Source organism: Psittacula echo, assembly GCF_963264785.1.
Source record: "Psittacula echo genome assembly, chromosome: 9".
NCBI lineage: Eukaryota > Metazoa > Chordata > Aves > Psittaciformes > Psittacidae > Psittacula > Psittacula echo.
Window position 1 is genome coordinate 1751974 of NC_137745.1, and position 16271 is coordinate 1768244.

Genomic DNA, 16271 nt, shown 5'->3' on the forward strand with positions numbered 1-16271 from the left:
GGACTTTCAAAAGCCACCCAGTGATACCTGGTAGGCAAAACACTGTTATCAATTCACTAGTGAGCACAACAGTGAAAAAGCCTCAAGTTCCTTAGACTTAGTGAAGAGCAAGCACATGGGTAACAGTAAACCATGCAATATTCATCAGTTTTTGCCTCTTGCTGGTCCCTGCCTTCCTGACAGCCTGCACCTTACCTATTCGGGTGTCTGCAGCAGGTGAAACTTAGGATGAGCAATTTACAATTAACTCCATTTTTACTTGGAAAAGGATGACATTAACAGAAAAATTAAGGGGTTTGTCATGCAACTAGCAGTGATTTACAGCCTTGGTTTGGAGAGATTATGTCAGGCTTTCAGGGGTCTGAATAAGCTCCCTGAGCCCGAAAGAGGGAAGGGGAGAGACCAAACCCTGACATATACAGCAACAGGGCTCCAAAGAGTCCCCAGAATCCCTTTTGACCATTTCACCTGATGCGGCCACAGGGTCATCTCCAAGCTTGGAGATGCATTTCCACCAGCACCCATTCTGCTCCTGTCCCGTGCTGCTGAGGCAGGAGCCGGACAGGCGAGGAGGCATCATCCCCATGCTGACGCCTGTCATCCTGTCAGCCTTGACCTTCAGGCTGTCCTCAGCATCCGCACCGCAGCCCGCCTGCACTTCCCCGCTGACTGCCAGCGACTGTTGTCTCGCTGCCTGACCTTATGCAAACACGATACAAACAGACAGCCCACCTCAGCTCCATCACTGTCTGCTGCTAATACAGGAGATTGATAGCCACATGAAATTATCTCCCTCCTCGACCTTCATCACTGGGTGGCATATTCTGACTGACAGCCAACCTCATTCTGGAGAAAGCTAAACCCCCCTTTCGGGGTTTTTGGGCTGTCTAAAAGTGAAGGAACTTCCCTTTGTAAAGAAAATCAACACTTCCTCAGTTTTGCAAGAAAAAGAAGACTTTGTTAAACAGAGAAAATGTCTTGTAGCTTGAATCATCCCCAGACCTCTGTGCATACCAATAACAACGCAATGCATGGATGCTTTGCTGGAGGATGGGCAGGGGTGCTCTCACCTCAACAAAGTCTGCAAGGAAAGTTTTCAGCTCTTCCAAGAGCTATGTGTTTCCCGGGAAAAGCATGGCCAGCCCTAAGGCAACAAGCAACGTATGGACACAGCAGGTGGGAGGAAGGGACGTAGCTAAAGTGAACCCCGCTCTACACACGTCGCAACTGCCAGTAAGGACTGCATGGGTAAATATTGGCTTTCTGTCGGTCTCTGCCAGCCAGCTCGCAAATGCATGATGCATGTGTCCTGAACAGCTTTCTGAACAGAAATCGTGACTCTCCCGCTCAGATACTCAGACTTCTTACAGCAGACACAAAAGATACGGCGTTGCGTTTTCTCTGCAGTCCATTTTCATGACCTCCAGATAGCAGAAGACAGAAAACACACACTGCAGTCTCTGTACCAAACTCCCAGGTGTTATACAGTCTGCCCTAGGTGAGAAGGCACAACACCACATCCTTGCAGATCCAGCACAGAGCTTCCTGTGATCCCCAGGCAATAGCAGTGACCAGGAAGGAATATGAACCTTCAGCCTTCTGATGTGAAGTCAACCATCAGCCACAGACAGCTAAGGCATAGCAAAACACCTCCTTCCTTCCTCGGAATATCTGTAATGAGTTACTCGAACAGCTCACCCGAGGCCAAGCTGCCCCTCTGGCAGTGCCCAGCAGTCCCCCAGCACAGTGCAGCAGCACAGGCGCACGACTGGGGTCCACACCCCATGTGGGTATTAAAGCAAGACATTTTCCTGAGCCCACAGCTTTCCAGCCCCATAGGAAAGGAATGGTGAGGTGTCACTTTAGCTCATGCTGTCAGATACCTCCTGCCATCAACCCTGATGAAGGGAAGCTCCAGCTCTGGATGTGCTGGGCCCTGTGAAGAGGTACAAGGGGTAGCTGTAACCGTCATCCAACCTCCTCTCTGTTATGGGCCACATGGGCTTTGAACCATGTCCTGTCCCCACAACAGCCTCCTGCTGGGTTGAGCCCTGCGATGGAAGAGGGGCGATGGGGGCAGCCAGTTTCATCCACCCGGTCCCATCACACGCTGCATGAGCCATCACTTAAACACACATCTGACACTCAAGGCCCTGACCCCTACGGGACTCGGGTGCCCAAATGCCATCCAACGCCCAGGAGAGTGCACGACCTGAATGTTGGTGCCACAACACAGGGATGCCAACTGCCCAGTGTGCTCAGTGACTGAGGATCCCGGTGCCTTCTACAACACGCTTCTGTGCACTGCCTGCTTTCGCTTACCTTTTCGGCTCTGGATTCGGCTGGGATTTGGAATCTTTCCTTTTTTTGGACTCCTTTTTGGAATCCTTTTTTGTCTCCGCTTCAGCAGCAGAGGCATGAGACACTTTGCCCCCCTCGCCGTCTGCACTTGGCTGTGACCCACCAAGTAATTCTGCCATGTGTTGGCTTGGGGGAGTGATTGAAACACGGGGGGCAAGGCCAGCAGCAAAAGTGAAAGAAACAAGAAGAAAACATGAAAAAACTCGAAAGAAACCAAAAGGAAACTAAACTGAAACAACTGAAATCAAAGAACAATTGGCAAAGAAGGAACGAACAGGCAAAAGAAAGTAAGAACTAAAAAAGAAACTAAGGAAGCAAAAACTCGGTTTCCATGACAAGATGTATGACAGTAACTGCAAAAGCAAGCAGCAGCCTTGCAATGTGAAACCTGGGCAATGTGTGTCATAATTCAGGATGGTATTTACCAGAGGGTTTATGAAAACATGTAATTATTTTATAACATTCCTTTCTTCGGCAGCATATGCAGGATAGATAGTGATATCTCAAAGTATATAATACAACTTAACAGGAAAACAGCAGAAAAAGAAGCTGCAATAGATGCTACAGCTGTCAACAAAGCAAATAGAAAAGGCAAAAGCACAGCTCCAGTTCCTTTCATCAAAGGTTTATCACATTTGAGAGAAAGGAATGAAACCGAAATTGCTTTGCAACAGAGCAAGATAAAACCTTCAGTTATGTCTAAGCAATTGCCAAACTGACGTCACACAGGCTTTAAATGAGACACGGGTGCCCCAAGGGCTTAAAGCCCTTCTGAACACTGAAGTTTGATACTGCTGAAAATTTCACTGCTGCAACTTGTCAGATCTTCTCGCACAGCAATTAAATCAGCGCAGTGTATCATTTACTTCTATTTATTCAACCCGTGGCAGTCACACGTACTTCAACTCCATTGTGTCCAGAACTGCATCTAGCAGGTGCTGCGTAAGAAAGTTAAACCCCCTCGTTTCTGGAATCCTCTATGTGCATTTTTATTGCTTACATTAAACAAGCAACGAAACAAACAAACAAACCGACTATGCCACTAGAAGTGCTGCTGCCAAACATCCACGGTGAAAACAAATTGGGGACTGTTGTGCATTATCCAAGGAAACCTCTATTTGACAAAGTCATCCCTTGCTGGCAGGGAGCTGCTAGCCAAGAAGAATTCCTTACCTGTTGCCATGAACATGTGATGCACAAAAGGCAAAGCTGTAGTGAAGTAAGGTGGGGTCAATCATAGCTCCGTTTTCTGCGCGCTCTAGCAAATCTCTGAGGTAGCAGAGATGTCTGTGACAGCCTCTCACTCCATTACGTGCACAATACTCATCTAGCACAAAGACCTGGCCAGGACTAAACCAGCCCTGTTTAGAAATAAAGAGACTTGATTTTAAATATAAGTTATTAAATACAAAGGCTATCAGATTTGGACGTGTAGTGGTCAACTGTTCTAATAAAAGAAATAGAAACCTAAGGCTACATTAAGGAAAAAGGAGAGAGGTCACTTAAACAATACAGTCTGTACATCATCACCCAAACACAGCATAAACTCAGAGCAACTGTTGACAGAAACATATTATGCTACCATTAAAGGGAATTGCCATTTAAAATGCTGGAAAGTTAGGCCAGTTCGTATCAGTACCTAGCAAAAAAAGAAAAAATAAAGGGAAAAAAAGCTTACACCTTTAAGAGATGACAAAGGTTTGGTTATTTAAACAGTGTGAAACAGTAGTGTCATTTCAGGGATGGGATTGTACATTCGGCCAGGAACAAGAAGAGTGATCTGTGGGAGAGCATGGAGGATTACACGGAACAATGGCTTCTCTTGCATTTGGCAGGTAAAGATGTCCTGCAGACGGAGGAAGGCAGCTCCACAGTATCAGAGAGGGACGCTTCCCACCGTCCTTACTGCACACCGCCGGTGACACGCTCCACCATTGCCCACCTCCTCGGCATCGAAGCAAGGGGAAGCTCTGCTCACGGGCAGGGTTTCTTTACACATCCAGAAACCTCAGGCTATTCCTGTGTGTCAGTCCTGAGGGCCTGGTGACACACGGCTTGCGGTGCAACGTCCGGGCTCCCGAGGAGGATGCCCTTCCCGAAGAGGGGATGGCTCTGATGAACATCCCGGGACAGCTGAAGCGGAGCACGCCTCTGCCTTCGGGAAAGGCGCTAGTGAGAACAAGAATAATCTTGTAGATTGCGTTTCAAAACGCTGCAAAACCATCAATATTTACATGGGAATTTGGGTGCTAAACAATTGCTAAGACGCAGCTCTGGAATGCATCAAGCTGCAAAATCTTTCATCGTTTAATTGAAAAGTTCCTGCAGCGGGCGGGAGAGTAGTTGAGGCAGAGCACTGCCCCTATAGGCAACTTCTTTGCCACCCCATCTGTTACCCCAAATGCTACATCTTAGAAACAACACTGCTGTGAAAGATTAAAATATATTTTCTACCACTCAGATGACACCAAATCTTTTCTAGATGCCAAAATAGCTGCTTTGAAAAGAGTTGAAGAAATATCAATTAAGAGCTCAAAGACATAGAGAAGGATTTGCTCATCCTTATTGGGCCAACTCCAAAACAGATTGAGAAAAGAATTAAAATAATGAGGGGAAAATGATAGATATAGGGAGTAGCTACAGTGCTGGGATCACTAGAAGTGCACGTTTCAAAATGAAGACACAGAACAATGCAGATGGGATGGCACTCTGGAAGGCTATTTTTTGGGAGGGTATATTTGCCTCCGCTGCTTTTAACGGTATTTTTGTTTGCTTTTTTTGGTTGGTGGAATTATGCTTGACTCCAGATTTCTTTTCATTGCCTGTTTGTTACATCCTTGGACTGTCTCTTCACCTTGCCTCTCTTCACACAAAGCTTTGGCGATCAGGCTTGGTAAAAACATAGAAATGCCGTGATTGCTCTGCGATAGAAAGATGCGTGTATTTGGTTACAGGCGTACAAATGCAGTTGAAATTGTTATATTCACCTAATACATACAAAGGACTCAGTCCTCCCTAAGGGGGTGAAATCTTGGCCCTACTGAGATCAGCGGAAAGGCTGGCACTAACTTCACTACAGGGCGAAGGAAGCAGTGATCCGGAGCACCCCACATTGCTCCTCTGCATTGGGGTTTGAAGTGCTGGTCCTCAGACAGACAGAAGGGATGGGGACAAACACTCAAGACTGCTGCCATGGCTAAGCGAGGGGAAGTGTGAGCAGAAGCTCAGAGGTTCAGTGATGAGCCTCATACCTCGTTAGAGCACAGGCAAGCAGACTGTGGGTGCAGAGATCCAGAGCTCAGGAAGACCAGGTGGTTGTCTTTTGCATGGCAGAGGTAGGAAATATAAAACCTGCTGCTGAATGGGGCTCCAAAGGAGCAGTAAATGCTGCTTCCCACAGCCCAGAAAAAAACCCTCAGGTTTGATGAAAGGCGATATTCAGACAAATCCCCCAGATCTTCAGGCAGATCCTGGCTCTTGATTAAGATTTGCCTGGCGCAACCAGCTGACAACCAGCCAGTCTGGCAAACGCAGCTGATAGTGATAACACACCGGGTGTCTCTCCCCAGCGCAGCTAAGGTGTGTGTAGCTCAGCGTGGTCTCCCAGATGGTCTTCAGTGGGATGAGGAAACCTGGAGGGGGCAATGGAAGGGAGGCTGCAGAGCACAGGGAGCTCGACTGATGGTGTTCAGGAAGCTGAACTGCACTGAAAAGGGGGCACATGTCCCAAGCACCAGCAGAGAGTGCAACGGGAGTTTTGGAGCTGGGTAGAGCCATGCTTGGTCAGGGTTGGTGAAACACTGGCAATTCTTCTAATGACAAATGCAGCTTCTGCTTTTTCACTTTTCAATACCTGAATTTTCCCATTTACCATAGGAACACCAAAACAATTTTATTTTGGTGGTGGTCTTTATAGACTTCTGAACCTGACTCCTTCACATCATCTTGGCTAGGCTGGGCACTCTGGAAGATGACCTTTCCTCTGCACATGCCATGCTGTATTACCCGAATCCCATGATGGTGACACATCATGGGCAATACAGCTCCACCAGGAACCTGGCTGTGTGAGCGGGATGCCAGCAGTGGGTTGGGAAGCGTTAGGAAGAGCCGAAGGGCAGTCTCAGAAACAACACGTGTCCAAGTGAAAAGAATGAAGACCCACGAGTGTGTGGGGTCCGTAACAAGCTGGAGGGGCTGCATACTCTTCCCAAAAGTCCAGGAAGAGCTGTCAGTGTGACTGTTTTACCAGTCTGTGGGTGACGGGCAGCAGCCCTCGGCAAGCTGTGCAAACAATGCTCTTCCTCTTCCCCAGCACAGTGCTCTCTAGCTGGAAACACCGCTTCTGCCATACCTGAGATGCATCAGCAGCCTGCTTGTTTTCATTGGGATGCCTGGCTCAGCCAGTGAGTGGGCTTGTAATAATGTTGTTTAACCTGGTTCCGTGGGAAGGAGGTGATGCTGAGTTATCCTCTGTGTCAGGGTAAGCCACTGTGCCTGGGTAAGTCTTCCCTGGCACCTCCATGTCCACGTTTGCAAGCAAGAAGAGGTGTGACAAAGTAAAACTCTGCGGGACCTTGCATGGGAATGTCCTGTAGGGAGAATAACAATAGCCCAGCAGCACACACAGTGGACAGAGCAGGCTTACCATGGGCTCACAGCTCACCCAGGCAAGCCAGCATAGTGGTATCACCAACATCCCAAAGACACAGTAAGAGCAATGGGAGCTCTCTGCAGTTGAACTCAAATTTTGAGGTCTGTCTGATTTTTTTACGCCATAATCAGGACAAACCCATAGTAAAATATGTACAGAAGCATGTGAAATCCAAGTGTAGTTGAACACAGGCCATTGTTCTCTTCTTTATAACACTCTGCAATGGGTGATTTGAAAGAAGATGGTTAATTGGCGATGATCCGCTTGAAGAGGCACAAATCTTGGTGCTGAGGGGAGCTCCAGCACTCCGGAGGCTTCCAGCAGGGGCCTAAACATCTCGATAACAAACAGAAGCTTGGCTGGTGGGTTTCTTGAAGAGAAACATCGTTAATCATTTTCAGTGATGGCCTTGCACCTCTCCATGAATTTAATTCAATGGCCACTCTCACCAGGCCCGAGACTGCACAGAGACAAACCAGCTGCAAGCCAACCTGTCAGACATGCATGGATGGGGATGGTCTTCCTAGGGTCAGCCATGCGTGGGGAGCAGAAGCTGCATGCCAAATTCACTGCCTGCCCGAGCAAAGACCTCGATGGAACTGGTGAGAAACCTGCTGCAGGTCTGACAATGTTCCCATCAAGCCTACTCGTACCACTTGGGTATCTGCTATTAAAGTGCACACTGCAGCCTTCCCCACCCCATCCTTACCTCAGGGGATGTCCACAACCGTTCCTCCTAGCCCTGCCTCTCGTCAGGAAGGTGACAACTCACTACTGCTAATGGCATTTACTGGATCCCAGCCTTTCTGTGGAGAGCAGCCCACGGTGGAGGTGGATATGAAGGACAGGATTTGAGGCTGACAGCCTCATCACCGACTGCTCAGCTGTGTTCCCAGATCACTGCTTTTAACAGCAAGCCACTCAAGAGCCCCAGCTCCGGGGGCTGCACAGCTGGCAGAAGATGAAGGCTATCAGTATGTGGTGGTCTTTCTGCTGAAGGAGCCCATGAAGACACCCCAGCGTGGAGGTTTCTGTGCAACACTAGGAGGCAGCACGTCAGGATCTGCCCCATGCCACATTCAGGACAGGACCTCTATTTCAGGACCCTCTAGAAAGGCTTCATCCCGTTGTTTTCTCAAAAACTAAGAGCCTCTTCATCCTCCTCATTCAAGCTGTATTATAGGTTATTCGTCATTTAAACCCTCACAGTACCTAAGAGCCCCCAAGCACTGCACCTCAGCCAAAGACTACAAGCTGTCCTGGAATATCTCAGTGCCACTGTCCTATAGGCCACATGACACAGCAGTGGGTTGAGAGCTGCAACCTGTGCTCATGAGAATAATCAGTATGGGCATGCGACTACGTGAGCATGGCCAGGCTGCAGCATCACTGCAGTTATCACCTAGTTCCATCTATTACCTGCTTGGGATCCCTGCTTATAAAGAGACACAAAGCTGGGCCACAGTTACTCCTGGTGGGACTCCATTGACATGAAAGGTGGTACCAGACTGTCATCTTTCCCCTGTTCTTTCATCCAGAAGACTCTGGAAGGCAGTGTAGGAGGCTGCAGAACACTGCTCTCTATTTCACATCCCCACACTGGAGTTCGTACTTTGCAGGAAGAAACAGTTTAAGCATTGCAAACAGAAATGATAGAGACAGTGCAACTGGAGAAGAACAGCAGTCAGTTCACTGCAGGTAGCCTCTCAAAAGAAAATACCTCTGGGCCAAATTCAAACCTGGTCTTAGCGGAAGTAAATCTTCCAGCAACAGGGGGATTAGCCCCCACTCGCACTAGCTTTGACTTTGCTGCTTGATGTTTATATCACTAGAGACCAAAGAATATACTTGCCAGACAAGAATAGGAATCATTAAGTCTGTGGTCCAAAGTGAGGCGCTGAACCATCTCAAAGAGTGAAGCGTGGTCAAAGTTACAGGGATTGGAAGAGATAAATTCATCCATGCCATGCTTTTGAGCTCTATCTGCATCTGTTCGTTTATACATATAGAGAAAGACACCATTTAGAGAGATATAAGACATTTTAGTTGACAAATACAACAGAAAAAAAATATACAGTATGAAGCATGAAAGCTAAATCCTCTTCCCTACATTGGCGTTAACTTCTCTCTTTGCAGGCTACACAGTACACTTTTCACCTCCCATTGTCAACTTGCATCAGTTATGGACTATCTTGTTGCATTTAGGCAAAACAATTTAGAATTAAATTGTCAACTGCTCATTATAGCACATTTACTCTGTACTTCAAACCAGAACATAAACCCAAGAACTTACCCTGCATCTTACAATACGCTACGGGTTAACAGAATTTTGGCTCACAGAAGTAAATTAGCTCCTATTTAGAGAGTTGCGGTTAATTATAATAGATTCTGCCATTCTAATGAAGTTGCAGCTGTAGCATTTTCCTCTACATTTACTAGGTTTTCTAGGTATCAGACCAGTTATGTTGTTCTTTATCCAAATGCCAATGTTTGTCTCCCCACGGCAATTTTTCCTTCCCCTAATGGCAACTTTAAACGCTACCTCACCGAAATCAAAAGATGCTCTTTTAAGCATCGCTAAGAAGTTAAATTGATATGTAGCTTGTTGTCACTGAGGCAGTAACCCGGAGCTGCCAGTCATCCCTACAGAGGGACTGCGTTTCCTCTGCCTGGATTACGAGCTGCCATTTTTGGGTGAATTAACAGCCTCAACGTATTCACACTTCTCTGCTTTGGGTGACGTTTATGGGCACTAACTCCTAGGGGCTAATTAATTAATCTCAACATGGTTAACTAAAAATACACTGAATTCAGCAGTTGAAATGAAGCCGCCAAGCCGGCCTGGGTGCGGCCAGCCGGGACCCTGCTGGGAGCAGGCTTTGTTCTATCAGCGGCCGGGGAATTAAAGGACACCTTTCACTCGGTTTTGTCCGTGCTCAGCTTCCTACTATATGGGTTCTTGCCAAATCCTCCACAAAGAAAATAGGATTTAAATCCTTCCCCTGTTTATAGCCTTCTAGGGGAACTGGGTGGCCTTGGAACAATGTGGCTGAAAGGACACAAAAATGCAGTTTTCCTGCAATAGCAGTATATGGTAACTGTATTTGTTTTAAAACAAAATCCCTCTTTACCAGAGAAAAACAACAAAAAAACCTTAATTTAAAAAGAAAATAAATAAAAAATAAAAAGAGCTTTAAATGACAATGAGACAGTGTTCTATTAGATGTGTTTTACTATTTAACATTAAGCTATGAAGGATGGCATGTCTTCCTAAATACCTCGTTCATGTCTGTGCTCTCGGATACTACTGATCATTGGAAGCAATCTTTACATTTTCTGTATAGTCTGTCGTTAGCTATATACAAACTATATAAATAACATCACCCACTGGAAAAAAAATCAGACAAATTAAAACATGTAACATTTCAATTAGCTGCTAGCAGTACTTAATTCAGCAGTAGCTGGCAATTTTCCTTATTAAAACCCTGCTGAATAAACACTGATTTTTTTTCCTGTAGCTGGGTTAATATTTGAGGGTCTGCTCCCCTGTTTTGCTCCGCGCACTGGGAGCTGCTGCCTGCCCCTCCAGTCCTAAATCCTCCCCTCTGCCTGCACGGATAGGTCCATGCATTCAGCATGGGAATGAAAAGCTGCTGATGGTGCCAAGCGATGTGGCAGCACAAGGACTGGCTGAGGGGACAGGGACAACCATCACCTCCCCAGCATCCTTGAGCGTGGGATGCGAAGCCCACCCAGCCTTGGGTCTCACAGCATGGACCAGCTTCTGTCTGTTTTGACAGCTTTCTGCCCCCTCATCTCTGTCCCTTTGGGCCAAGATCGATGTGATTGCCTTCACTCCCAAAGAGTTTATCTATGCTGGTTTTGATTCCATCCCTAGTGTCCACAAAATGTTTTAACAGTTATTATCAAACTAGTTTTAATGGCTTGCTGCTCTGCCCGGCTCCTCGGAGTTGACTGCAAGCTGACAAATTGGCTGGAGGCCTTCATTTGCCAGCTTCACTCAGAGATTTTATTACTTTTCAATTAGGAGCCCTGATACACTGTCAATCCTCCTGCTCAGCCAAAGCTGCTCCTAGAGCTGAGTAAATCAGCTGGAAATTTGAAGAGTCCTCTAGCCCTTTAGCTGGTGAATTTTTTTGAGCATATGTGCTAGAAAGCATATTTGAAATGGATGCTTTTACTCCAGACTAATAAGCTTTTCCCCACTTCATGCTCTCTGAGCAAAGGTAGGCACAGAGCAGACCTTAGGTTGGTGTGAGCCAGCTGAGGCTCTGCTTGCTTCCATGAAGATGAGGGTTGGTCCTGGGCTTTTTAAGATCTCCCTGCCCAAGGCAGGGGCACAGACAGTTGCCTGCCAAGCGTGACAACAGACACAGTGATTAAACAGCCTTCAGGACTGTCCATAATCAGGGGCCACTTTAGTTGCATTAATCACTTTAAACCCACATCTTACTGAGCAATCCTGCTCAAAAGCCCATCTACCCCGAATCTCCCCACCTCAGTACAACCGCATGAAAAGAGAGGCTTCAGACACAGCACTGCGCGAGCTCAAGTGACCAAAACATATGAGCTGCACAACTTCTGCTTGGTCAGTGGTTTAAACCATGGTTTTCTGACCAGTCACAGCTCTCCTTGCAGCAGCCCATCACCACAGTTCTTGCATGGTCAAACCATTTTGCACTGGGAGAGCTGGGTGGATGCAGATCACCCACTCAGGGGATAAAGCTGGCGTGGTGAGAACTGGAGATGTCATTCAAGAATGGTAACACACACATGTATTTCTCTCACATTGAATATCTGCCTTGAGCCAGATGCTTGAAATGCTTAAGAATAACTAGGAGCAGGTTAAAAAGGACAGTCCTAAACTCATAATTAGAAAATTACACTCCATGCAACCTGCAATTTATTATTGCATTTTGATTTTTCCAACGGACTTGCTTTAAAAAAACTGAAATTTTGGAATCCAATTACAGGAAATCAAATTACACCAAAGGCACGAAACTTCCTAGGTAATACGAAAAGAAAAGGAAGGATCTAACTATATCATTACTCTGCTCCTGAGAGCTAATCTGAGATTTACAATAATGACAACATCTGCATATGAAATCAGTTTTATGCATAATCTACCCTCTTCCAAAATGGCCTGTACAGTTTGAATGAGATTTTAAACAAAGTACAAAATGAGAACGGCCAATATTCACACCCCAAACTGTACAGCTGATTTGTAAGTACTTTAACTGTTTCAGTCAAATACGGTTGCTTTTATGACCTTACTCTGTTGTTCTAACTAACAAGAAAGGAGAAACTAAAGAAAGAAAGATATAGGATGCTCCAGTAATTTACAATCCCTTCCCAAGGTGCCGTGCCAAGCTCGCTGGTGCTTCTTTGTTCGGGGCCCCAGACAAAATGCTGCTGCAGGCCCACAGACGTTATCTTACATATTTAGACAAGCTGCACACAACTGCAGCTGAAAGGTGTTCGATGGTGGTCTCGAAGGAAGGGAGGCTGCCAGCGAGGCTAACGGGCAGCACAGGCTCCATAAGCCTTTCTTCTGGAAAACTGCAGACTCTGCCCTTTCATATTACACGTGGTCACCTACATTATGGCCTTTTTTTCAATACTGCTGGGTTTATTTTGTTCGTTTTTATCCAGTTTGCATTTTATTACTCCGGTAACCAGCCCCCTGTCACACACACGCTCCCTACAAGCACCTGAAATCAGAGCCTTAAATATCTGCAAGTGTCAGGAACACAAGGATTCCAACAACAACAATAATGAAAACCAAAGGACTGTCCCACCATTTGGTCCTCTGAGGGCTGTATTTCTCTTGATCTGTTATTCATAAAGGAAGAGACAAAACCATCAAATCGCCCGGTCTTTTCTTTTTAAAATGTATTTCCCTGCCCTCTGCACTTCTTTTGCTCCAGCAATAATTTTGGCAGAATTTGCTCTAAGAGCAGTGAAGTTAATAGCGGGGGACAAGCTCCATAAAAGAATTCTTGTTATAAAAGGCTTTAGGTAGCCATTTTATTGTAAGAATTTCTTGCTCCAGATTTACTTCTTTTTGCTAATGAGTGACTTTGATTTAGTACCAAAGGCATTTGAACATCCAGGAAATTGTACAACAAGTTTGCTTATTGAAAACAACCCCCCCCCAAAAAAAACAACAACCCAACAAACAAAAAAACCCCAGACAACTGTAAATTAAAAGGTGACTTTGTATCTTACTCATCTGGAAAATGTGTGCTTGTCATATCTGCTTGACATTACAAGAATGAAGATGTGGTTTGGACAGTAACAAACAATGACACTAGTCAACCTCATCAGGAGACATGAAATAAAGGAATGACAATGATTGATGGCAGCTATTCATTTACAGATATTTCTAGAAAACTCTTCACTGGCCTGGCTGGGCAAAGCAGGAGAAGTTTTCCAGCCTTGTCCAGCGTGCCCACTGCATCAGCTTGTGCTCCCCTCCTGCTATCCCTGCTTCGGCAGAGCTAACGGGCACACTGGGGCTGCCTCTCCTTAAAGAAGTATATAGGGGAAGCACCTAGAAACCTCATGTTCTTCGGCCGAGTGGAGTGAGAGGCTTTACTAGCAAATACCAGTGTTCCAAAAGGGGGAAAAACCCCAAAGCCTTAGCCGGACTGTAAATGCCAGGTTGTTGATTGTGCGCGAGCTGCTGGCAGTGCCGGCTGGTGACTTACCAAGTCCCCTCCTCGCCGTGCACCGTGGCATTGCCACCTCTGCAAAGTGATGTGTGCGTGTCTGGGGCTCTGCAATCCTCCTCCCTGCTATGAGCCGCGGCAGCGGGCTGAACTCGCCCTCAGCTGGATAGCTAAAAGCTCTTCTTTTTTTCCCCTTCATATTATTATCCCACATTAGAAGACAGCTCTAAATTTAATTGGCTGTTTATTCCTGTGTTTTATGGCTTTTCCCCTGCTGCAAACAAATTATTTTCTGCTCGAGTTACAATTCTAATAAACGATTATGACTGTTCCTGTAAATCACCAGGCACACTAAGCACTGAACTGAAATCTAAGTTATCTGTTTAGCAGTTGAAAGAATATGAATTTGTAGTATGCACTTACATATTTCCTTGTGTGGCAAGTTAAAAGCACAGTTTTAGAGCAGCTATTTATAATAAAAAACATTGTTTCACAGCATCTTTATAACTATTTAAAAATATTTTGAATTGGATGACTGCAGAAACCTGTGAATTTAGAGTCCCATGCTTCTTAAAGCACGTAGAAGTGATTTACAGGGTAGCTTTAAATTCATGCAAGTTATGTGAGAACTGAATTAACATTTTAATTCTGCATTCCTGCAATGAAGCATCTGCAAGTTGACAATACAGAAGTCACAGCAGCGTTCTCATGATATCTCTAACTATCTAAAGAAATAAAAGTAAAGCAATTAAAGCACAAAACTAAGAATCTAATAGGATAGCAATGCATTGTAGTGCAAATACATGTAATGTTGCCAGACCCAAGTTCATTCATTCATTCACTCTTTCTTTCTTTCTTTCAAAGTGGCAAAAATCTGTATTTCCATCAAATTGAACTTTTTTGGTTATGGTTTTGGTGCTTTTTGGTGGTAAAGCCTGATAAGAATCCTCTTTGGAAATCCAAACATTTAGAAAACAAAACAAAACAAAAAAAACAAAAAAGAAAGAAAAAAGAAAGTGTCTGCTGAGAAGGAATTCTGCCTGCTACCCAGGGGATAGTTACACACACACGCACATACTCACACACAAATCAAAAAGGGGAGAAAAAAAGAAACAAAAGGAGGAAGAAGAAACAAAAAGAAGTCTTGTTTGATGGCCAGGAGGGATGACACCGCCTGTTCCTTCTCATAATTGCATTCAGATACTCCGGATACATATTTGCCAGCTCTCATGACCCACTGATGCTATTCCCTCCTAAGGATAGCAGGCACTCACCAGGTATTAGAGAAACAGCTTTTAACACCAATAAAGGATTTGTACCAGGTGTTTTCAAGGCTGAACAAAGACTAAGGAGAAGCTCTTTTACAGCATCAGTTTGGGCTTTTATCTTTTTCAAAGTGGGTATTCCAGTGGGAAAAGGTAAAATAATAATTCCCCTGGGTTATTCTTTAACAAGCATTGCTTTGATTGGCGATTGAGACCCACATGGAAACATTAATTTATGATCATTTAGGGAACAGCAGCACCCGTCTGTGTATTTAAATTGGAGAGGGTCAGTATCTCCAAACCTGACCCAGAGTGCTGCCGCTTGCTGCTGAGATTATCCCCTACTGAGTTCAGGGGAAAAAGAACTACCAAACCTCGATGGCTCAGACTTGTTTTCACAAGGCACGTGTAGAGGGGCTTTTGGGGGGCTCCTGTGGAGTCCTGCACTTCATCTAGGTCTCTCAGGGTCTCCTGCCCTACCTTTCTGTGCTTTGAGGTGTGCATGGTTAAGCCCCGCATACTGGTGCACTGCACCAAGCTAATCATCGGCACGGAGAGAAAGGATATTGTCAGAGTGCAAAATGATTTGTTTTCAGGCAGGAAGCAGTCAACTAGATGTAAATTCCATGAAACAAAAGAAGGTATTATTGACAGTTTTATTGTGATGTTAATTAATATTTACATCTTGGAATGAAAAATAGAAATGTTAATGATTGGCTTTACTAAGAGGATCACTTGATGCCAATGTGAAAGCCAGGGAGAGAAGGCAATTATGCAAACATCACATGCATCCCAATTTCAGTATGGAAACTTACATTTCAAACCTCAATTCAGGAAAATAACATGGAAAGTTTGTACTACAAAATCTAAACATGAGAAAGATTTAAGAGAAAGAAAAAAAAAAGCACATTGCATACGTCAGATAATCTACTCTGATTATCTGAGCTGTGCTAGCTACAGGGAAGCACTTACCCTTGAGTCCAGCTAGAAGTTAGCAGGGTAAGAAGGAACAAACCAGAATAACATAAAGACTAGCAACAAGGCTCAGGAAAGCAGACAGGAGCCCTAACCTAGCAGCTAAATATTTGGGTTCAAGCAAAGAATGAAAAAAAAAGAGAAACTTAAAAGAAAATCAAACCAACCAACAAAATAAAAACCACTTACAGCTGAAAAAATTCTTAAGCAGCCCAATAAACCTCGCTACGTATTATGGGGGAACAAATCATTACACATTCTCAAAACAACCAACTCTTTGTATATGGTGTGATTAACAGTTATTAAATATAAACAAGACATTAAGAC

General features: G+C 45.0%; 1 protein-coding gene across 8 annotated transcripts in view; it reads right to left on the reverse strand.

Moving 5' to 3' along the window:
- The window catches only part of CADPS (calcium dependent secretion activator), a gene marked incomplete at its 5' end in the record, with an annotated part of 213435 nt that overhangs the window by 77874 nt on the left and 119290 nt on the right, over window positions 1–16271 (reverse strand). For 7 of the 8 annotated variants that reach the window (XM_080625194.1, XM_080625193.1, XM_080625190.1 and 4 more), the window contains 2 exons: window positions 3535–3722; window positions 8865–9001. In XM_080625194.1, the coding sequence (XP_080481320.1) occupies window positions 3535–3722; window positions 8865–9001 (325 nt within the window). The remainder of the gene's footprint in view (window positions 1–3534; window positions 3723–8864; window positions 9002–16271) is intronic. The other variant, XM_080625195.1, reaches the window with a different exon arrangement.